This window comes from Diachasma alloeum, unplaced genomic scaffold (assembly GCF_001412515.2).
Source record: "Diachasma alloeum isolate Michigan unplaced genomic scaffold, Dall2.0 Dall_scaffold_00533, whole genome shotgun sequence".
Classification (NCBI taxonomy): Eukaryota; Metazoa; Arthropoda; class Insecta; order Hymenoptera; family Braconidae; genus Diachasma; species Diachasma alloeum.
In genome coordinates, this window is record NW_021680665.1 from 443601 (window position 1) to 467831 (window position 24231).

At 36.7% G+C, this 24231-nt stretch overlaps 3 protein-coding genes across 3 annotated transcripts in view; all 3 read left to right on the forward strand.

Moving 5' to 3' along the window:
• LOC107042876 overlaps nucleotides 1–7570 on the forward strand; it is a 10830-nt gene extending 3260 nt beyond the window's left edge. Inside the window, exons 2-4 of the mRNA XM_015264097.1 lie at nucleotides 1550–1873; nucleotides 5522–5941; nucleotides 7193–7570. Coding sequence (XP_015119583.1) covers nucleotides 1550–1873; nucleotides 5522–5941; nucleotides 7193–7408 — 960 coding nt within the window. The 3' untranslated portion in view covers nucleotides 7409–7570. The remainder of the gene's footprint in view (nucleotides 1–1549; nucleotides 1874–5521; nucleotides 5942–7192) is intronic.
• A 3907-nt stretch (nucleotides 7571–11477) lies between these two features.
• LOC114841466 lies at nucleotides 11478–20388 on the forward strand. The gene is made up of 4 exons (XM_029126451.1): nucleotides 11478–11579; nucleotides 16142–16309; nucleotides 18225–18644; nucleotides 20173–20388. The coding sequence occupies exons 1-4, from the start codon at nucleotides 11478–11480 to the stop codon at nucleotides 20386–20388; spliced, it is 906 nt and encodes a 301-aa protein (XP_028982284.1).
• A 1683-nt stretch (nucleotides 20389–22071) lies between these two features.
• Nucleotides 22072–24231, forward strand: part of LOC107042883 — an 11077-nt gene continuing 8917 nt past the window's right edge. Inside the window, exon 1 of the mRNA XM_015264115.2 lies at nucleotides 22072–22667. Within this exon, the coding sequence (XP_015119601.1) occupies nucleotides 22362–22667 (306 nt within the window). The 5' untranslated portion in view covers nucleotides 22072–22361. The remainder of the gene's footprint in view (nucleotides 22668–24231) is intronic.

The following is a 24231-nucleotide window of genomic DNA, read 5'->3' on the forward strand; positions in this document are numbered from 1 at the left end:
GGGGATAACGCCTTTTTTTTCAGGGGTGATTTTTCAAAAATTTATTTTAAAAAAAGTACTAACTAGCAAATGTTTTTTATTAGCTCGCAATTTTCTTCAAAACTACTTCAATGAGGAAAAAAATAAAAATTTGGAATATCTATACATGAGGGGCTAATTGATCGGATCTAATTAATGGGTATTCTTTCATTATTCGAAAAAAAATTCGATTTTAAAACTTTGCGGAGACATTTAAAAATTTAATTTTTTTAGTTTTTTCCGCCCACTTTTTTCGCATTTTTTAAATTTCTTCTCGCTGAATTATTGATATCCTCTAATATCTGAAAACAAAATAAAATAGACTACAGTCGCTAGGCACGAATGTGTAAGGAACCACTGTGCCCATTGAGTCAGTGTGACCAATGGACACAGTGGAATCCCCTGCATTATCGGCCTGCTGCACGACTGATGTTTTCCATGGTTTCCCTGACAGTCCAATCCCGAATGGGGTGCAGTTGGGGATAAAGTAAGTCGGCCCATGCTAACGCAGATAGGGAAGGGAACAAAATGTAAAAACCCGAGAGGGTATACATATGAAACCAAAAATATATTTTCTCCAATTCTCAATTTCTGACATTTATTCTATTCATTCGATCAAAAGACAGCGAGACAGATTGAATTTATGGGTATTTTTCCATTATTCGGATAAATATATCCATTTTAAGACTTTCCGGAGACATTGAAAAATTAATTGTTTTAGTTTTTACCACCGATTGTTTTTTGCATCTTTCGAATTTCGTCTCGCTGAAATATTGATATCCCTCCACTACTTGAAGAAAAAAAGTGATTCGAAGTTCCCGCCAATATGTAAAAGAAGAAAAAAATCCATTCTCTAGCCGAATATCCCTTTATGATTCTTTTTTCATTCCCTTTTCATAATAATAATTGGAATCCGACCATAGAAATGAGGAGTACCGATATCTTTTTACCGTATGAAGGGAAAAGTAGATGAAAAAAAATTCAGGAATATATGGCGAGATTTTTTTATTATCCGAATGAGTTTTCGAATGACTTTTGTTTTGTTGTGTGTTTGTTTTGATCACAAAAAAAAACACTTTTCATTTATCCTCAACATAATTCTTCTTCATTCAATTTTGTAACTTGCGAATTAAGGAAAAAAATATCAATATAAGAGAAATAACAATGGATATCAAATTAATCTAATTGTGAAAACGGAAATGGAAAGAAAATGAAGTGAAATAAAATAGTAGAGATTAATCTAGCGAAGCGCCCGTTCACTACTGTTGATTATCCTGCAATAAATTATTTATTCAATTATTTCACATATTTTGTTAGGTGTGTAGTGAACAGTATCTGAAGACGAAAAAATCATGTTTTTGAAACAAGTTGCTGGCAAAATCTGAATAAAAAAGAAAAATAGTTATATAATTTCTATAATCCTGGAAAAAATTATCATCAACTTTTATGAGAACGTTGATCAACGGTTGATTCATTTTAAATTAATTTTTTTACAACTAAATGAGTCGAATTTTTGTGATTTTGTTCACAGGTGATTGCTTTATTTGAAGAATTCTTGGCGAAGAAAGGCAAGCTTGCACTTCTGAACGTTCCTAGATGCCTGGGTTATTTTGAGGACGGCGAGAACGATTTTATCGTATTAGAAGATGCCAAGGCTAAAGGATTTGCCGGGATTGACAGGCTGAAGGCCTGGAAGTATGAAGATTGCAAGGTCATTTTCAAAGCTCTGGCTCAATATCATGGAATTTCTCTGGCTGTTCTGCAACAGCATCCACAGGAATTGCTCAACGCCACCAAGCACCTTTCAGAACCATTATTCAGTGACAAATATTGGGATTGGTATGGGAGATACTATGTAAGTACCTTGCACTCTATACCCAATAATCAAATTCATAATAAAGTAATGAAACCCAACAATTAAATTTTCGACTGTTGAGTATGCGATCACTCCGGTATGCGAAAAAATCTTATTTTTTTATCTTTGCAAGAAATTGTTTTGCGAATATATGAAGAATTACAAAGACTAATTGGACGGGTGGTGGCGCTCGTGAGAGGTGGTTCATTGGGGGGTTGCGTCGTCAGTTTTTGGGAAAAATTATGGGTTTTTTTTTGTAAATATTGGAGGAAAAGTGACTGTGGGGGTTCCTCATGAGGCAATCTTCCAAGGGAATAATAAGTTCGGGATGAAATGGTGAAATCTGGGAAGTTTGAAGACTGTTTTCTGGGAGGGCGGGCGACGAGGTTAGGTGACGCCTAACGAACTGGGCGAGAGGAGTGAGAGAGGCAGAGAAACTGGCGGCAAGCACCATGTGTGAATGTGGAAAGGAGGTTATATCGGGAATTTGGGGAAGATCCACGTGGTAGTTGATGGTGAGGCTGCGTCTATTCTGCGGGAGAAACACATTGATGAGGAGGATAAAAAGGAAAGATTTGGGTACTAAGGCAAGGCAAGGATAGGTGTGTGACACCCAAGGAGGGAACGAGACAACATGATTGTGTCGGCTATGTTTGGGAGTGCATCAAGGGACTTTCGGGAAATATGGAGGGAAACTTTGCGGAGGTGCCTCAGTGGATGAATTCTGAAAGGAGTGATATTTTGGGAATGCAGTTGACAAATTGTTGTTGCTAAATTGGCGGGCTATGGGGGCGGGGGCTATGGAGGGAAGAGCCGACAGTTATCCGGAGAAAGTGCAGTGAAATTTGGGGGGATTGTTGCTAAATTGGTGGACTATGGAGGGAAGAGCTGACAAATGCCCAGAGAAATTGGGGGGGGGGCATCTCCTGAAATAGAATTGAAATAGTTATAGGGGTACATGGCAACAGTCTGAACAGGGGAAAAGGGAAACGGCTATGAATGGAACAGAATCAGGGAGGGGACCATAAGGGATGTGGTAGCTGCTAGGGCCCCTTGTGGCCAGGAGATGGCAGCGCTTTGACGAGGTTTGAGTTCCAGCTAGGAACATGGGGATGGCGGCGGGAGGGGAGAAGAAGCTTGGGGCCGCCCTAGGGGTGGTGTGGCCTTGAAGTGGTCTCCTTCAACCAAGGAAAGGATGATGAGAGGGGGTGACGAAACTTGGAGTCGTCCTTTGGAATGGTGCGGCCTAGGAGTAGTCCTCTCGATCTGAGGCCATGGCGTTGGAAAATGGAAAGGGAATGGAAACATGGAGTCGTTCTGGAAACGGTGCGGCCTTGGAGTACTTTCTGACAACCGTACTGATGGCGATGGTGATGGCTTCGCGGGTCTACGGTTCAACCGACTTTTTGCAAGTCCCTGGATCTGGTGCAGGAAAAACGCTGCTGACTGGGGCAACTTACTGGCCCATATGGCATTCATGTATTTTGTTTTTTTTTTTTTATAACTATCAATATTCTATGTCAGGGTTTCATTATAGGGGTGGGAACAAAATGTAAAGGCATTGAGATTGATTTATTGTGTTTATTGCGTCAACCTTCCAAATGTCCAGGAGATTTTTTTTTAGAATGTCATTAATTTTATCCATTCATCTGTAAGAACAAAACATCAAGAATGATGAGAATAAGGAAATAAATTAACACTGCAAATACAGCTGCAGCTATATTTATTCATGTGATTAGATTTACATAAAATTTATTTTCGGCTGATAAGGATTTTTATCATGAATCAAGTGGAACCATGAGTCGATGAATATAGTCCACTCGCTGTCAGTGGTACTGAAAAATATTTAGAAGTTTTGATATGACACTTCACTAATATTATGTCGCTGATTGATTTCGATACGAGTCGAGCCTTGAGGAATTACTATTACATGATCAAATAACCGCAAGCTTCCTCACTATTGACGCGATGATTATTATTCTAGCTATGAATGAAATTACATAACAGCAGCGTGCTACACTGTTAGAAAATTACTCTGGAAATTTCAAGTGAAAAAGCTGGAAATTTTTATCAACGAAAAAGTTATATGAAATTTCTGTATAGGTATTTCTTCACTGACGAATCAGTTTATTTCGTGAATATTCAAATAATTTAACGTATGAAAAAATTCAATAGAAAACTTTGCGAATTCGCTAGAAAATTGTATTGGAATTCTATAGGAATTCTATGGGTTTTCTATAGGATTTCTAGTGGAATTCTACTGAAAAATTCTATTTGTTTTTTGCCCTGATTCTATTGGATATACGGTAAGAAAAAGTATTGACTATTGAGTATTGAGTATTGACAATAGATTTCAAATTTCTGTTTGAATTTTTCTCTTGAAAGTGTTTCTATAAGAATGCTTGGGCATCAATTTCTTAAGTTTTTTCCACTCGGATTCAGCAATGCAAAACAAAACAAAATCCAGCGGAAAAAACTTCTAAAATTTAAGACAAAAAATCAAACAGAAATTTGAAATCTATTGACTTTTTCTTATTGAATATCCAATGGAATTCGCGCAAAAGCAAATACAGTTTTTCAATAGAATTCCAATAGAAATCCTATAGAAACCTCATAGAATTCCTATAGAATTCCAGTAGTATTTTCTAGCGAATTCGCTAGGTTTTCTGTGGAATTTTTTCATGCATGTCTCGATTTTCAGATTCATGCGGCACTGAAAAATATCGAACATTGCGAAAATTCAGGCAAAAACTTTTCTGAATTCTCAATTTATTGAAAATTCGATTACATTTGATGTTTAATTTTCACAATGATTTTGAAAATTCATGCTTTCATTGAAATATTAATGATCGCTTAACATGAAAAACAATTTTCTTGAATTTTCAAGATGAATGAATAATTTGATGAACATTGTCATTTGAACTTAAAGTTCAACTCACAAGATTGAGAATTCAAATGAAGCTGTGACTGAAATTTCTAACAGTATATTATCAACACTCGTGAAATAAGTAATTATGAATTAATAATTGCTACTAGATAATGCTACTGGAGTGAAATAAGAATACGTAATACATCACATTTGGACATTTTTTTATTGTGCAATTATCTTTGGAATCGAAGATCTTAGGGAAAGAAAGGTCAAGAAAATTCTCCTACGCTTAGAAAATTATAAATAACCAACATCGACTTTTTCCGTGCATAAAACTATTCAATACAAAATCCTACCACATTTTCCGGGGAATCCCATTTTAAATTCGATTTCTGTTGGGAATTACTGTTTCCCGCGCGTTTTTTCTCGGAAGGAAAATGGCCGATCGGAAAGAATCAACAGATTTCAATATTTTTACATATGCATTTTGTTATTATGTTCAGTTTTTTTCCTCAAAAACTGAGTCATTTACACAGTATTTTCTTCCTTTTTTTCTTTTCATTAAAAAAATGGGAATATTAGGAAATCATAATAGTACAATTTGTAAAGAAAAATTCGAATCGATTGATGGTTTCAAGTTGTGAGCAGAAAAAATTAATTGAGCAAATCGTGACAACAGGCCTTGCTGCTCTTTTTCCTGTTGAGTTTCTAATCATTTCGATAATAATAATTATGCATATGAAAAACAGATTCCATTTTTCCTTATTCTTATTTTTCAGACATTGAGTATTAATGCCGCTCAAGATGCCATATCCAAAGAATATCCAGAAACTCCGCAGGAGGAAAAATTCCGTACCATGACGTCTCGTAAGCTGTTTAGCAAATGCGTTGAATTAGTAGAACACAGCAATAAATCAGTTTTCGTGGTGAATCATGGAGATTCCTGGGCTACAAATTTCATGACCCGGACGCTCCCCAATGCAGAGCAGGATGCCATCATCTTCGATTTCCAATTGGCTAGATGTGCCAGTCCTGTCCACGATCTTGCCTATTTTGTTTACACCGTAACCGATAAAGAGACAAGAGATCAATATTTCCAAAGCCTCCTTAAGTATTATCACGACGAGATGGGGAAAACTATGGTTCAACTGGGGTCTAATATCGATGAGATCTATCCTTTCGATTTGTTCATGAAAGAGGTGAGGAGAATGAAAAGAAATGTTTTAATGTACACGTATCTCGAGAATGACCGATTTTAAGACAAAAGATGAGGCTAAAGTTGTGTATAAAATTTTGTGAGACGTCAGACGACCTTCACATGACAAGTGCAATCATGACGATTTTTGTCACATGACCAAACTAGGGTGAACTGTCCAGTGTTCGAACGAATAAGAGTCGTCAAACACCAATGATCGAACGACCAAGATTCAATAATATGGGCAATTTTCACCAGGTCTCATTGAATTCATGAACATTATTCATTATTCATATTGGTTAAAAAGGACAAGTCCCATTTCACAGCATTGAGCATTTATTCTACGATAAATATATAAATTAGTTCAATCACTGGACGAGTTTGAACACTGGTGCGTTCACCCTATGAGTGTTACTGTACGACCTTGATATTTCAACTAAATAGATCTTGTACAAAATTTGTGTTATATGATCAAATTATCGATTGACCATCATTATTCATTTGAATAATTGCAATTATTCAAATAGAATGATGGTCAAAATTTCAGAATCACTATTCAATTTAATGACACTTATTCTGACATAAACTGTATGTGATTGCCATATTTCTTCTAAACAGCAGTAATATTGTCAAATTATGACAAAAGAGATATGACGTCACATGACTGCCGTATATTCGTCACGTGATAAAAAAATGACAGCCATATTCACAACTGTAGGGAAAACTTTTGTTGTAAACAAAAAATGAAATTTCTGTAAACCTCGTTTTACGCACTTATTCCGCTGTACAAGAAGGCTCTTGAGAGTAATTTCCGTACCTCTCATAGATGTAAGAGATATTTCTCCAACACATAAGTTCAATTATTGTCCTTTACTCCCTCATAACTCATATGTAGCTTGGCCAATTCTGTATGTTTCCTTCGTTAAAAAAATATGCAATTACATATGTCATATATTTTCTCACGTTGGGGAACGTATGGCCGTGATAATTGCAGCATTAAAGTGGTACAATCATTCCGATCAAACGTAACGGCTTTTCTAATTATTCGGATACTCTAAGAATGAGTCATTTGAGGAAATGTCAGGAGACTTCTTTTTTGCTGAGAAAATTGTTTGCGTAAAGTCTCACAGTGATTTGTCATAATGTCATTCATTACTGAGATGACTCAACGATTAACTAGATATCGCCTCATGGCTTTCCCAGAAATATCAAAACGGAGAGATGGAGAATAAATTGAGGGATTCGAATTTTTTAGGTAAAGGAACAATTCGTTTTCGGCTTTGCTTTCGGTCTGGAGACCCTGCCGATGTCAATGCTCTCTGCGGAAGAATCATTCGATCTGGACGAAGCCAAAGAAGGTGAAACATTGAATATCGCCGATGTCTGGGCGCTGAAACCCACCGAGAACAAAGTGAATCGCCGCCGTCTTGCCGACGTTGTTAAACACGCAATTGATCAAGGATTTTTATGAAGGATAGGAGTGCCTATGTAATGCCATTATTTTATGTAAAGGATATGTCTTAGCCAATTGTACTGTAGATGGACTCTCATTGTTATGTTGTTATGCACTATGATTTAACCTTTGATAAGATGTAGCTCGAAGATTAAAATATATTCGTATTGTAATCGTTAATATGTTATCTTATTTATTTATGGGGGCAATAACTGAGTAACATTTTACGTAGAGTGAATTCGATTTTCGATTCGAGATTCGTAGAGAAGTTCCTTGGAAATGTTTAATTGAAACGGATGAATGAATTATGGTAATGCACGGAGAGAAAAACGGCAGAGTTCTCAAGCAAGTTTTACCTGCACCAAGAAAATAGTTTTTTAAAAGTTATCAAAAAAGGATGATTTGTGCGAAACCTGCAAAGAGTGCACCGAAAAGAAGAATTTTTGACCCAAAAATAGATTTAGTTTAAAAAAAAATTGCATTCTCTGTACACGCAAGAAATGTCATTTCTAGCACTACTTCTTTGTTATTCGATACTCCCATACGTATTTTGCTCTTGAAAAATGGTCGGTTTATGCGAAACAAGCAATCACAGACAAGAAATTAACCCTTAAATGAAACAATAATAATGATATGATAGCGATCTTGAAACTTAGGGATAAAATATTTCTTAATAAATTTTCGCCTGTATGAGATATTTTCATCCAGAAAAGCAGGTACCTTCTCGTGCGAATTATTCGGTTATTGAGCCAAATATTTCGTTGCTGTTGTGACGTGTGGTGTCTGACACACGTTGGATTAAATATTATTTTAATATATTCAACTCAATGAATGTTTTAAAACCGAGTATCATCAGCAACAGAAGCATTCTCACGGGTGTTACAAGCGTCCGACTTCCGAAAGGAAGAAGTCACTGTTTTAGGGCATTGTCAATGACAATGCCAACACAATCTTAGTTATACAAAACCGTGAGAACGCTTCTAAACATTTCAGAGGCGGAAGCGTCTCTGTAGTCCTTACGCCCACGACAGTCCTGTAAAATTGTTAGGTCGCGTCGAGAATGTCAGTGGGTTTTATGTTTTTTGGGTCGCTGATCACGAATCTGTCGGTTACTTTTCCGAACAATTGTCCCTTCAATTGTTATTAACAATTTTAATTGTTTAAAAGGCTTTATCTGGCAAACTATGACAGATATCGGAAAAATGTTCAAACAAGAGATGTTAGATATGTAAAAATACTCATTTTTTGTTCTATACCTTTTCCCCCTAACTATGATAGATACGGAGTTATCGGGGGTGGCAGCGGAGCAGGCGCCGCGTGAGTACTCGCGCAGGGTGTTGGCGTGATCCGATGCGTTTATCGGGACACTCGATGCAGATGGAGAAAAATAGTTGAAGTGGAAAATATTTGCAATCAAATTTCCCATATAATTGATTTTTTGACATTTTTTCCTACAACCAGTAGTTGATGAGATATTGACGCCATCATGCTGCGTGATCGGGCAAATTACCTAGAACGCTTTTGTTTACTGTTGTTTTACGGGTAAACAATTGGAGATACAGGAAAAAATGTCGTATGATAGTTGATCCCCCATAAAAAATACACAGTTTTGATATTTTGGTCTTTGGCCTAATCTCCATTATTTACGGAGATAGAGCCCGTTGTAATACTGATAGTCGTTGCCCCCCACGACAGTCCTATGTAAACTGTTAGTTCGCGTTGTCAATGTTAGTGGATTGTTTTTTGGGTCGCTGATCACGAATCCGTCGGTTGATTTTCCAAAAAATTGTCCCTTCAATTGTAATTAACAATTTTTAGTGTTTGAATGGCCTTATCTGGAAAACTATGACAGACATTGGGAAAATGTTCAGACAAAAAATGTTACCACGATTATGTAGAACAACTTTTATCTTATGTTGATTTCGCGTAAGTCGATTAGTTAAAAAGATATAAACAATTCAATAGTTTGCGCGCAGAGAGCGCGCGGCCCGGCCGCTAGTGACACAGGACTGTCGTGGGGGGCAACGACTATCAGTATTACAACGAGCTCTATCTCTGTAAATAATGGAGATTAGGCCAAAGACCAAAAAATCAAAAGTGTGTATTTTTTATGGGGGATCAACTATTATGCGACATTTTTTCCTGTATCTCCAATTGTTTACTCGTAAAACAACGGTACACAAAAGCGTTCTCGGTAATTTGCCCGATCACGCAGCATGATGGCGTCAATATCTCATCAANTTTAGTATATTTCTAACCTAGGGAGGGAAAATAAAGGATCCTCCGCCGCCAGTGCAATTACCGGCCGAGCCGAAGGCGAGGTTGGTAAGCACGCGGCTGAGGGTCCTCTATTTTACTTCCGGTGGTTAAAACGCGATTTTCCGTCTCGGCGTAGGCGCAAAGTCAGATTTCCCTCCCGCGAAGCGGGAGGGAAATGTAACTTTGCGCCCGCCGGGACGGAAACTATTATGTGACATTTTTTCCTGTATCTCCAATAGTTTACTCGTAAAACAACAGTAAACAAAAGCGTTCTAGGTAATTTGCCCGATCACGCAGCATGATGGCGTCAATATCTCATCAACTACTGGTTGTAGGAAAAAATGTCAAAAAATCAATTATATGNGTAAAACAACAGTAAACAAAAGCGTTCTAGGTAATTTGCCCGATCACGCAGCATGATGGCGTCAATATCTCATCAACTACTGGTTGTAGGAAAAAAATGTAAAAAAATCAATTATATGAGAAATTTGATTGCAAATATTTTTCATTTCAACAATTTTTCTCTATCTGCATCGAGTGTCTCGATAAACGCATCGGAACGCGCCAACACCCTGCGCGAGTACTCACGCGGCGCCCGCTCCGCTGCCACCCCCCGATAACTCCGTATCTATCATAGTTAGGGGGAAAAGGTGTAGAACAAAAAATGAGTATTTTTACATATCAAACATCTTTTGTTTGAACATTTTTCCGATATCTGTTATAGTTTGCCAGATAATAGTACATTAGAGTACAAGGGCACAAATTTCGTTTTCAACGAATGTGTAGTTTACAGGCCGAGCCGAAGGCGAGGTCTGTACACACATTCGTTGAAAACGAAATTTATTACCGAGTGCTCTATAATATTTTATGTCAAGTCGTGCAGAAGTCGAGCTTTGAGCAAGCTGCGCGAAGCGCAGCGTGCGATAAACTCGACTTATTGCACGGCGCGACATAAAGCCTTTTAAACAATTAAAATTGTTAATAACAATTGAAGGGACAATTTTTCGGAAAAGTAACCGACAGATTCGTGATCAGTGACCCAAAAAACATAAAACCCACTGACATCCTCGACGCGACCTAACAATTTTACACGACTGTCGTGGGCGTAAGGACTACTATGAGGCCCCTCGGTAAGACAGAGTACGGGAGGAGTTGTCTTGACTTGAACGGATGTCCACTCCTCGCCAAAAATCTTAGTACCGCGCGCGATACTGAACCCATTATCAGTTTGATTTTATATTCAATTATTTTTCTCAGTTAATTATATTAATCTTATTTTAACTGATGTTCGGTTATTGAGAAGAAACTCTTATCAATCCTGCCCTAATCATCCCTAAATGGGCAAACTCCCCGGGAGCTCGTACCGAGACTAGTTGGCATAGTCTTCATGTCGAAAGGCGACTTGATCAAGGGAGGACGAAAACCTCCCACGTCACATTGTCGAAAGCAGAACAATTATTCATGTTTAAGATTTTCAAATTCAAATCAAACAATTTCTTTTTTGGCAATTTTCAACTAGCGATTTTGTTGGCCCAAACAAGACTTGATTGAAAACGTGTTTGTTTTTCTCTCAGTGTGGAGTGTCAGAACCGTTTGAAATGAATGTGAGGACATTTTTAATTACAGCATTATCTCACTAACGTGTGATTTTAAAGGGAAATTTCAAGGCATTTCTTGTAGCTGATGGAGTTTGTGACAGCAAGACTCCTTTATGATTCTCTCATTCACGACTGAGATAATGAATGATTAGGTGAGTTCCATAAATTCTCTCACTTCAGTGCTGTACATTCAGCCAAATCCGATAGTGTATTCCCTTTCATCCTTCAACATGTCTCAGAATATTGCACTTTTAGCTTCAGTGAGTCCTAAATTCACTGAAGAAACCCTCGAATCTATCTTTCAAAAAGCCACTGGTGCAAAATTTGCGAAAGTAACTGATTGGGAATTCGCACCTGGAGCAGAGGAAGGTGGGAACTATCTATCGATTGTTTATCGAGTCACTGTCAGTGGTATTGTCAATGAGAGACTCATTCAAATTTCGATAATCATGAAAGCTCTGCCTCACAACCAATGCTACAGGAAAACATTCAGAAGTTTGGATTTCTTCAAGAATTAAATAACTTTTTACAGCCAGGTCAGTATCCTTCATTTGTTGTTGAATAAACATTTATTGAATAAACATAACCTCAGTGTGGAGATTTATCGATTAATTCGATTGTACAAAAAGGTGTAAGAATCAATTAATTCTGTTTAAGAAGAAATCACTTTTTCCGGAATAATAAGATGGACAAATTTTCATTAAATCAGCAACATAAACGATTCTTATGGCTTTGAGATGTTTCCGGCGAGAACTAATCTCAAGGAGGAATTAAATATGCGATTTTGGTTCCTGTGAATCAATATCTACGAATCTAACAAGGAAAGGTCCCTAGATGTACCTCACCGATTTTCTTCATTTTGACATGTTATTCTACATGAAAAATGATTGACCACGTATTTTTTTTACGTGCTAATTCGGTCAGAGGACAAAAAATGGCGTTTTTGAAGTTCATTCCAAACAATAATTTTTTGCGTTTTCTCGAAAACTACGCAATATTTTGTCAGTTTTTTTTCTGCATTCAATTACTAATTCGGAGGGGCTTTTATAGATATAGGGTTCGTTTACACGGCTTGGCTTTTTGAATGATTTATTGAATAAAAATAGGTTTTTTTATACATCTTTTCAATGTAAAAACTCTCAATTTGGCTGAATCTCATTGAAAATTGGTGCCTTTGATAAAAAATCGAAGAACTAAATCGACGTATTTCAGGGTTTCCGCCAGACCACCTTTTCAGGGGGTAAACCACCCCTTGGTTTAACGTGGTCAACTCAAAATTTTACAAACTTGCATGATAATTCTACATAAAATATTCAAAATGTTATTATCTAATCATTACTCATGATGTTTTAACCATTATCTAAGCAAAGTGCCTATATCGAAAATTCTACTAGGTTAATTTTTTTCATTCTTCATATAGTATCACTCGATGCAAACAATCAGGAAATGAAATTAATATATTATTGCTTTCAAAGTTTGAATTTCGTCGTTAAGGTCATCCTCAAATATTGTAATCCTCCGTGCGGTGTGTCTTCATCGGTCGGCGACCTCTGGTCGATTTGAATTCACTGTTCATGTTTATGCAAGCATTTCGAATATTGAGAATGCATGAGAAAAGAAAGAATCGAGTTCCAATGCGTGAGTTTGTTTTTTATTGATTTTTTTTCCAATTCCCATATTATTAATATAACGCAAGAAAATTTATTCTAATGACTGACATATTGATCCCAACCGATAGGGCCGCAAAAATAAAGTTATTTTTAAAAACACTATCGATACACATACTGGCTATAAGTAGTCTTACGATAACAAAATACATTGCCGAGTTTTCGTGCCTATCGGAACGAGCTAAATCGAAGTGGATTCTCATCATCACGAATACTATTGTGGCGTAGTGCAGTCAATAGGGAAGAATATATCATTTGCCTGGTAAGTTCAGTTTATGATACATGTGGAACTTATAAGGCAAAACGCAGCCAATTGGAACGGCGGTGATAAACAAGAAAAAAGGGGTAAAATGGCATCATCAAGCATTTATTTGAGCATTTTCACCGCGTCATTATGTCATTAGGATTCAAATCTAGCCACGGCAACCTGTGATATGATAAAGGGATCGGAAGATCTTTTAAGATACATCGACAATCATCAGATAACGCCAGCTAGGGTTATTGAATGGAAAATATATATAATAATAATTTCAGATCATTCTTGTATGAAAAAGATGGGAACCAATCCCCTTAACGTTCTTCAATTGTTGTTGGTGACCTTCCAACAATTGCCATTGGAAAACACTCTAGTAACACAACAAGAGATAGAATATGAAAAGCAAGACTGGAACAAATTCTACTCGGTGCCATGAATGAATCCAATTGTGTAAACATGGTTAAAGAAGAACACTTGCATTCCAGGAGCTTTATAAGGATGTATCAATGGAAATAGAGGATAATGACAAAATATGGGATTTTGATGATAATGACGATCAATGTTCAATTGATTCAGAAGGATTGACTCATGATTATAAAGCAAAAGCCGTAGAATTCTGGAGGAGCGGACATTCGAAAAATCTTGCATTAAAAACGGTTCAAAATCGATTTCGCAAAGTCAAATCAGTAAGCCAATTGAAGCGTTGGGCTCATACGCTCAATAAGGGAGGAACTTACAGAGAAAAAATAGACCGCATTTTCCAGTTCGTTCTAACAAAATTTTAAAACTCCGTTGAAGCGAGACACATTATACATGATATCGATTTGCAAAGATGGGCTTTACAAGCCCAGAAAGATATTGGTCATGAGGATATTCGTTTCAAAGCATCCTCACATTTTGTAAAAAATCATGAAGCATTTCTTCGGTGACTATCGTTACTGCACACATTATGAACCTTAATACGTATCAAGTAAGATGAAAACTGAAAAAAATATAGCGTGTAAGAATTTCCAGTGACTAATAAATTTAAAATGTTACTTCAGGGAAATTCTTGATTCTTCAATGACTATCAAATAAATTTTTGGGAAACGAGACAACAACTTGAATCTGATCAACATCTCTTTCCTGAGAATCATCAACGGAGGGCTATATACATTGGACTAGGGCCACCCTCATTTTGATAAAACTATATTTGGACTTATCATGATTAACAGAAAGTTGAAAAAAATTATATAGACTTTTACATGAAGCAAAAATTACGTGCTTGGTTCGTTCGGACCAAGTTTCGTATACACCGAGTTCGAGACTGTTAGATGAAACTTCATCATTTTTGTTCCTATACTGATTTCCCAATTTATAATAATTTTTAATCAATTTTTAATTTTTCAATACTTTTTGATAAATGGAAAATGCCACAAAAAATGAAAAAATACTTCCTTCGTAGATTTCTATCATGATGAACAAATAGAGCATATTATTCAGACCATTTTATGCAGAATGATCATGCGTTTGCAGAAATTTGAGTTAACAGGATTAAACCATTCCCAGGGGTTGTTTACCCCCCTGAAGGGGTAGTTTGGCGGAAACCCCGAAGCATGTCGATTTATTTTTTCGATTTTTTATCAAAGGCACCAATTTTCAATGAGATTCAGACAAATTGAGAGTTTTTACACTGAAAAGATGTATGAAAAAACCTATTTTTGTTCAATAAATCATTCAAAAGCCAAGCCGTGTAAACGAACCCTATATTTATAAAAGCCCCTCCGAATAAGTAATTGAATGCAGAAAAAAAACTGACAAAATATTGCGTAGTTTTCGAGAAATCGCGAAAAATTATTTTTTGGAGTGAACTTCAAACGCCATTTTCTGCCCTCTATGACCGAATCAACACGTAAAAAACTAAGTGGTCAATCATTTTTCATGTAGAATAACATATGTCAAACTGAAGAAAATCGGTGAGGTACACCTGGGGACCTTTCCTTGTAAGTGAAATTTTTATCATATCCATTTTTGTGTAAAGCTTCATAGCTTCAATAAAGGTCCTCATATTCATTTCAAGATTTTTTCAGAAATCTGATTCGAAAATGCAATTAATCTTGTGTTTTTGTTTTTGTTTGCATATTTTTTAACATAACCTGGTCACAATTAATGGATTAAAAATTCAAGATACACTACACATTTTTTAATTTACAATAGTTTTAATAATATCATAGATTGTTATTGATTTAAAAAAAATTCAATTGAAGCTTTTTGATACAGAATATCTTAATGCCCTGATGAAGAACACTTTGGTTTTCGAAACGTTGGCAAATGAGGAAGAAATGGACGCCCCTTTTTCCATGGTAATGGAAAATACCATGGAAGAATGGATGGATTGGGAGCAATTTTTCTTTGCTCATTTATTTTCCCCTCCTCCCATTGTTTTAAGGTGATGTCATTTGTGAGTAAGACGTGCAATTGTTTATTGAAAAAATGATCAATTTCAAAGTTATTTCAATAGTAAAACAGGAAATCTAAAGCTACTGTAGATTTCAAATTTGTAAAATGTAAAATTTAATAGAGTTGAAGTTTATTTGTTAATACCTCTTCAAACTCTAATTTTTCTCTATAAAAAATATCCACACGATTCTGTTGAAAAATGCACTTTGAAAATTTTTTTGACTTTTCGAATAGGATCAACTTTTTCGGCTGTCCATTTTATCCCACTCTTGAATAATTTTTCGGTTGCGGGCTTTGCCCAACAGCAATTTTTAAAAATAGGATTATTGAACATTTTTGAAGTGTCTATTTTAGTCCATTCAATATGGATTTATCAGGCGTCCATATGACCCCGCCTTCCCCTATATTTTTGAATTCAGAACAAATACTGGACATGACTGCGGAAAAACTCTCATAATAACTTTTAATTCCCTCTTTTTCCGGAATATCAAGATTTTCCTAATGATTTGAGTGATTCAATTTTTGTTTTTAGGTAATCCCCGCGTTCGAGAACTTCCTGCAATCGAAAGGAGCATGTGATCTTCTCAATGTTCCCAAGTGTCTGAAGTATCTCCACGACGGGGAAAATGACTTTCTGGTATTGGAAGACGTCACAACTAAAGGATTTACACATGCTGTCGGAAAACAAGATATTTGGACGGTGGAAAATATTAAAATAATTTTGAAAGCCTTAGCTCAATTTCATGGCATCGCTCTAGCTCTTCACCATCAAAATCCTTCTTAGTTTTTTAATGCTACTGAAGATCTAGAAGAAATGATATTCTCTGAAGAACAGTAGCAATGGTACAGGAATCATTACGTAAGTTGTTTCCTGATGTTTATTCTTCTCAGAATGTAATAAGGAAAATCAATTCAGTAGTTACGTGATAGATGGAAAACAAACATCTCTGAAACTAATGAGTTTAACAGAAAAAGTCGAAGACCCTTCTTTGTAATTGAAAAAAGTACTGACACAGTATGTCTTTTGATATTACCATCCGAAGGTGATAATAATTACAATGACAATTCCTAATTAATATGAGCATTTTTACGAGACAATATAGCAAGATTTTTGTAAGCCTTTTCAAGAGCTGACAATGGGTTACACTCAGATAAAGAATTTATTTAAGTAAACTTTACTCAAATCAAATAAATGGGCTCGTTCAATGAGCTTTTATTCTAATTCAAACATTTTTTTGTGTTTTTATTCACATCAAATAAATAATTTTTGTTTACTCGTAAACGAAAAGTAAACGAAAAAGGCACAGTTCGACCACTTGCTGAACGTAACATCATTGTTAAAAAATATTTTTCGACAAATGTGAGACGGCAATTTTCAAATCGTGTGATTGGCAGCTCTCGGCTTCGCCTCGGCCCGCCAACTTCACACTCGTGCTGTAAACCATTGTTAGGTTGATGCCACAATGGACGCCCCGGGAAACTTACCCAAATTCAACTGTTGTTCGATTAGGGTGATACCACAATGGACGCATCGTGAAACCTTCTCAATGCGTAAAACAATCGTTCAACTGTTTTGCGATTATTTTTGACGACTGCAAGCGTTGCGTATGTCTTGCGTTGCCTTCATTGAAGCAGCACCCTAAGCGTCCTGCCCTGAATGAATTGTTCGCGTGATTGCGCATTCTTGTCACTAAAATTTTTCCAAGTTTTTCTTGTACCAAGCGAGAAAAAAATTGTGGCAAGAATTTTTATGCTTTTAATAATTCGTTGTTCCTCAGTGCACACTCGTCAAAAACGTAATTTACCAACTCGTCAGGTAATAGACCTTTTCATCCTGAGAGTCACTAGACTTTCGGACACTTTTTTCCCATGTTAATTCCCCTGGCATTTCCGACACTTTTACCGAATTTACATATAAATCATCATCTTTGAAGGCTCAAATGTACATTATCTTAAATGTCAATATTTATCAGAATTTATTATTATTTCCCTGGAGATTTTTAAGTTTCATGAAAGGAATAAATATTTACCCTAGATTTCCAGAATGAAAACGTCGATAGTATTTTTCGTTACTGTCAACTATCTTTTGTTGTGCTTCGATTGACCAATCACGAAAATACCGCCGGGCATACCGTTGTGAGCGTGTGTTCAGAATCGCTGCCGGGCGATTTACACACGCGGACCACGTGTGCAAAGTGCCAATTTACAGCACGGTGTGGGACAATGGTATTGAGTCTGTACGCTGTACCTGATCCTGTCTCAATTTAAAGACCTGTTCCATATGATTAGAAGATTTTCATTGACATAAATAGTTTATTCATTTCCACCAAACGTTGTTGAAATCAGTGGAAAAATTCAAAGTAAAGAATTTTATTCTGTTCAAACACATTATTCTCCCGATTATACCAGAATCGATTATTACTGATTGTAAAATCACATTATATAGAACATTTAAATTAATTAGTTGATGATCCGCAGCAGGGAAAATGTTAACGAGAAATTGCAAAGAGCATGAGTTCGTCCGTTTTGATAACTATGAAATAATTGACAATTCAATTAAGGACTTCCTCTACAGAACTAAAACGACTTTAATAACTGTTGTTTGTTTCCTGCAGACAAACATGAATACAACTGTTAAAGCAGCAATGACGCAACAATATCCAGGAACTCCAGAGGAAAAAAGATTCAATGCCATAACACCCGATCAACTTTTCAGGAGATGCGCTAATTGTTGCGAGGCTAAGAAAGATTCTCCAATTGTCGTGAATCATGGAGACGCCTGGGCCTTCAACTTCATGACTCGAACATTAGATTCTCGGGAGGGTGAAGCCGTCATTTTCGATTTCCAATTGGCCCGCCTAACAAGTCCCGTTCTCGATATTTCCTATTTTCTTTATACGTGCACTGATAAAGACACTCGAGACAAATACTTCTATGAACTTCTGGAATACTATCATTCGGAGCTTGGGAATATTGTCTCGCGACTCGGATCAAGCATCGCAGATATTTATCCAGAAAATTATTTTATGAAAGACGTAAAGATGAATTGTTTTTTTTAGTTAGGAGATAAGTCTAAAAATTCACGTAATGATTGTCTTACGATTATGTTGAAAAAATGGAGTGATCCAAAGAAACATATTAGGAGACAAACTTTTTTAGCTCGGCTAACTGAAAACTCATATTCACCAGAAACGTTTCTTTCGGTCTGTAACAAAAATTACTATTTCATCACGCTGTGCGAAAAAGTAACTTTTTAAGCACACTTTGCGTGCCTAAAATGTTCCTTTTTCACACATTGTGATGAAAAATATCGTTCGATACTCGTGGGAAAAGTGTTTTTTGGCTCGTGGGAGGTTTATATCACTCGCCTTTGGCTCGTGCTATAAAACTCTTTTCCGCGCTCGTTACGAAATATACTATTTCATCACGCCGTGCGAAAAAATAACTTTTCAGGCACGCTTCGCTTCACCAGACATTATGATGAAAAATATCGTTCGATACTCATGGGAAAAGCGTTTTTTGGCTCGTGGGATTATATCACTCGCCTCCGGCTGGTGCGATAAACCTCCCACGAGCCGAAAAACACTTTTCCGCACTCATATCGAAATATACTATTTTGACACTGTTGCTACGTTCACCTCGTGGCGAAATAAGCCTTTTCGTTCACAAATAAACGAAAAGACTTTTCGTTTACTTTTCGTTTACAAATAAACGAAAACTCACTTTTCGACACGAGGTGAATAGGTGATAGGTGTATTACCTATTTTTTGTGGTACCTGCCGAGTTCACTAATCGGAACGGTAGTGGGGGTAATGTGGTGAAAGGGGAATTTTCAGCTCATGTAATTGGCAGCTCTCGGTGTCGCCTCGGACCGCCAACTTCACTCTCGTGAAAATTCCATCTCACTCGTATCCAAATATACTATTCTAGTATTTCAGTTTTTCTGTTTTCATCCTCGGGCAAATTTCCATTTCTCCCACTTGCCAGCCCTTCTGAATATTAAGCTAGTATCTCTCGCTTCTCAATTTTATGACCTATTTCGTGCCATGAATTCTACATGTCACATTCTGTTTAAATACCAGTAATAATGTCAAACTACTGACAATTTCAACTATTACCGAAATTTTGCTATGCGCTACAGGAATACTTCTGGTATTTCACCCGAAAAAATTACTGTATTTTGCAACAAAAGTTTCGGTGCTGGCCCCTAAATTTTTTTGATCAAAAAATCGTGGTAATTTGATTTTCATTTAGGTTGACTACAATAACTTTTCTCTAATTTTGAAAGTTTATTAAATAATGAATCTACGGGAGGGTCGGGCAGAATGTGACGTATTGAGATCTTTTCCAATTGTGAATATCTTCATTTATAAGTGAAGATATTGACAATTAGATCACGAAATGTTCCATTTTGCCTGACTGTCCCCTATGAATAAATGGTACATGGTGTTATCTTTGAATCCCTCCATTTCCGTTATTCGCAAGCTAATCCTACGTCATTATTGACTTATCTCGTTTTACCACTCCATAACTCAATTCATGATTAAATGATTGAATTAACAGGTGAAAGAGCAATTTGTCCTTGGTGTGGCCTTCGCGGTGGATATTTTGCCTATGATGTTAACCACCGAAGATGGATTATCTAATATCGAAAGCTTCACGAATGATGAAGGAGTTAACATTTCTTTGATGTGGAAATTGGATGCAGATTTGCCTCCAGAAAGCAATAAACGCATTGCGGACGCAATTGTTCATGTTATTCAACAGGGTTTTCTTTGAGACTATATACATGTGATATAATATCTGCGGATTGATAATGGAATCGTCTACCAAGTGATTAGAAAATAATGGATAAGGCTGATAACTGTTTGAAAAAAAGGAAGCGAGAGATGTGAAAAAGTACGAGCTGAATATCTGTGAAACGAGTAGCTTCAGAAGAAATGAAACATTATTATTTGCATACGATAAAATTATCTACAAAGAACGTCGATCATCACTGGAACTGTTTCAAAATCAAATTAACGCTTCGTTACTCGCGTGAAACTGCCCAGCGTGGTTACTCGCATCGTGGCGCCGTGCCGTAATATAAGTAAGAAACGAAATAGTCGTTTTTGAGAGACCTGGCTACCCTGGAAATTCTCTACTATAAAATAGCCAATTCTGGAATTACTCTGAACTTGTTATATTAGAACTAAATAACGTGGCAGTAAAAAGTGTGGTAACATGTCAAAATATGCAAGTAATAAATGTTTTATGGAAATAATTAATTAGGAAAAATGCATCTGATGTATTTTTTGATGAACGTCACATTAGTGATAGAAGAGTTGTCTTATCTATTGGAGCTAACAAGACAAAAGCCGATAGATAAGACAACATCACTCAACTAATGTTTACTTGAGGTTGAACGATGCAATAATTACACGTGACTGATAAATGTCCCTTCCCCTATGTACATGAGTAATTTTTTTAATACCTCCAAACACACTATAAGTGCGATTACGCAAGAAGAGTGGAATTAGTTGTTGAAGGATTCTTGGTAAGTGCAGTTAACGTTTTCGATGACATTTTGACTGATTGAATTGCGCGCGTAACGCAGGAACAATAAACAAAACGCTGACAATGAACGCTGAACAATGTTTTGTGCTGGAATACGACAATTTAAAAATCATCATTCTGACTACATTTCATTTACAATTGTAAAATTTAAATTTGCGGAATTAAAAGAAAAAGGAATGCTATAATCGTACATTTTTTCATCAGATTGAAAAAAAAATTCTGGCGAAAGCGAGGGCTACAATCACATGAGCTGGAAATGAGGGGCTGCTCACTCACAAAATCACGGCGCCACTCTGGCATTAAATCATTTCGAAATCACGTGAAATCACTGAAATCAAGTGATTTCAGCTCTCCGAAATCATTTTCGAAATCATCTCCGAAATCCCATTAAATCGTCTGAACTCAATGAAATCACCGGAGTCAGTAACGCACTGGCGTAGTGCGAACCGTACAAATAATTCATGATTTTGAAATTGACACGCCTACCAACGATGATAATAAACTGCCGTACTTACTGCCATAGTAAAATGTTAAAATGGCCCGCTTTTCATCGTCATTAGCTCAAGATTGGCGGAGTGGAATCAAATAAATTCGTTATTATTTCCCAATTATTATTGTCAGTTTTGATTTTCATAATTTGACACAACCCGTTTTGCCCCACCTTTATTATTTGTTTACTTTATTTTTTTGAAATCACTGAGTTCGAATTAATTAAATCATTCGAAATCATGAAATCACTCGAAATCGACTTCATTTCAAAATCATGGTGTCACTCAATTATGGAGTGAGTAGCCCCTCAGCTAGAAATAGTACGTGACATGCCCGAGCCTTGGAAAACAGATCACCATCCCCCACGTACTTGCCATCCTCACCTCCGGCTCGGAAGGCAATCTTGCACGTCGGGGAGGGTGATCTATTTTCCTAGGCTTGAGTATGTAATGTACTATTTCTATCATAACGGCCGTAACGCTGCCTTACGGACTTACGGTATACTAAATTTTGCCAACTAAGTAACCTCGATTTCAGTAGTGGGGAGCACGAGCATAAGTGAGGATTTGGGCGGAGTGGGGGTATACGGCCGAGGTTACTCCTTTGGCAAGAAGCACTTTATGATTGTGTACTACAGCTGTTTTCATTATTACATTAGGTTCTAGTTCAAATAAGACAACTGTCGGAATAATCGGAGCAAAATCGAAATGGGTAAAGATGTTGAATTATTGAATGGAGTTAGTAAATTATTCACTGAGAGTCTCCTGGAGGAAGTGTTGGCAAAGAAATGGGGGGAGAAGGATGTCAAGGTGACAGGATGGGACTTTGGCGAGGCATCCGCGAAGGGGGATAGCTATCTGTCAGAAGTGGACCGGGTGACTATCGAAGGAAACGTTAAAGGGAAGACTACCCAACTCAAGGTCGTTGTTAAATCCTTGCCAGGAAATTTGGGGAGGAGAGAGACGTATAGGAGCACTGTGTTCTTTAGAAATGAGATCCTTTTTTACACCCAGGTAAAATTACTTGATCAATCAATCTACAATACTGATTTGTCAAAATAAGTTCCGAGAACTTATTATCGGAAGAATGAGTGGATTAAGGGTGCCAAGTGAAAATGAAATGTTTAATAAATCAACAGAAATTCAATTTTTTTCCTGTAATAGCGAGAAATATTTAAAAAATTTAGATGACAATCTTGACCTTTCAACCGGTATTAATTATTGAGAATTTAAATAAACAAAATTTGAAGATCCAGCATTGGCTCTTATGAGGTTATGCACTAAAATAACAGATTGGCCAATTTAGAGATTCATGAAAAATCCCAGAAAATATGGAAAAAATGTAAAAAAAAAGCTGAAAAAATCCGCTCGTAGCATAATACATGATATGCGACAACAGCGCACACAGCTGTCATACTCCGCTTGTACGCCCCCCGTCAACATAACCCTACCTGTCACTCACGATGGATGTTTTTTCAAAGTGAATTTTAGGATTTCAAACGTAATTATCAATCAATGAGACTCGAATGGTGTTTATAATTGAATTTCAAACGAATTGTGCGAAAGAACATTGGTCTCAGCATCTACTCATCTCGGAAAATCATTTCAATGGATCTTGTTATGGCTAACCAAATGTCCAACAAAATGTGTTTCTCGACATTTCCCTTTTAAAAAATTCATTAGATTGAATCTGGATATATTAATGAGTAGTGGAGCGCCGTCCGTGGAAAATGAAAGGTTCTTCCTTCAATTCTTCCTTCGGTTTTCTTGCTTCTGATTTTATTGCACTTTCTTTCAGTAATTTTTGTTGCTCATGATAATTTTTTACACCCTCTCGAGACCTGGTTTCACGAATTTTACATTTTTGGGAGATACATTCACTGTTAACTGTCCCCTTTTGTCACGCAATAAATTTTTATTTTTGTCTGAGGCCATAATGGCTTGTTCACAGGCATGTATAACTTCCAACACACGTTTGAATATCAACAAACCCTCGCGCCTCTACAGCTCTGACAGCAGCAGTGTTGCCACGATTTCCACCGGATATCACCATTTAGTCAATAAAACAAATATTTTTTGGTCGAAAAAATAAAAAGAAAATTTTACATATATTACGTCCCAACTCAATTTGAATATAAATTCGCGAGATGAATTAATTAAGTGAACACAATTTATTATGCAAGGTTTTTAAAAAAAATGATCAATTTAGTTGTGCACTTGACCCACTTGGCATCCTTAAAGCGAAAGCATTAGAAGTTTTTTCGAGTAGATCAAAAAATTTTAGTTTTGAGGCTTTCGCGGCCATGATTAATGAAATCTTTGGCTTCCGGATGGATGCCGCGTTTGGATTCAGCGTTGCGCCGACATTTCGCAAACATTGCAGTCTGCATCTTCAGGGCTGTGAGCTCCGATGTCTAGGGATAGTCCTTATATGCCTTCCCTTGTGGTGGTGGGGGAAGGGGGGGGGTGGTCAGCCAATCATATTTTTAATTGATCAGCTGGTCAATTAAAAATATATGATTGGCTGACCACCCCCCCCCCCTTCCCCTTCCCCCACCACCACAAGGGAAGGCATATA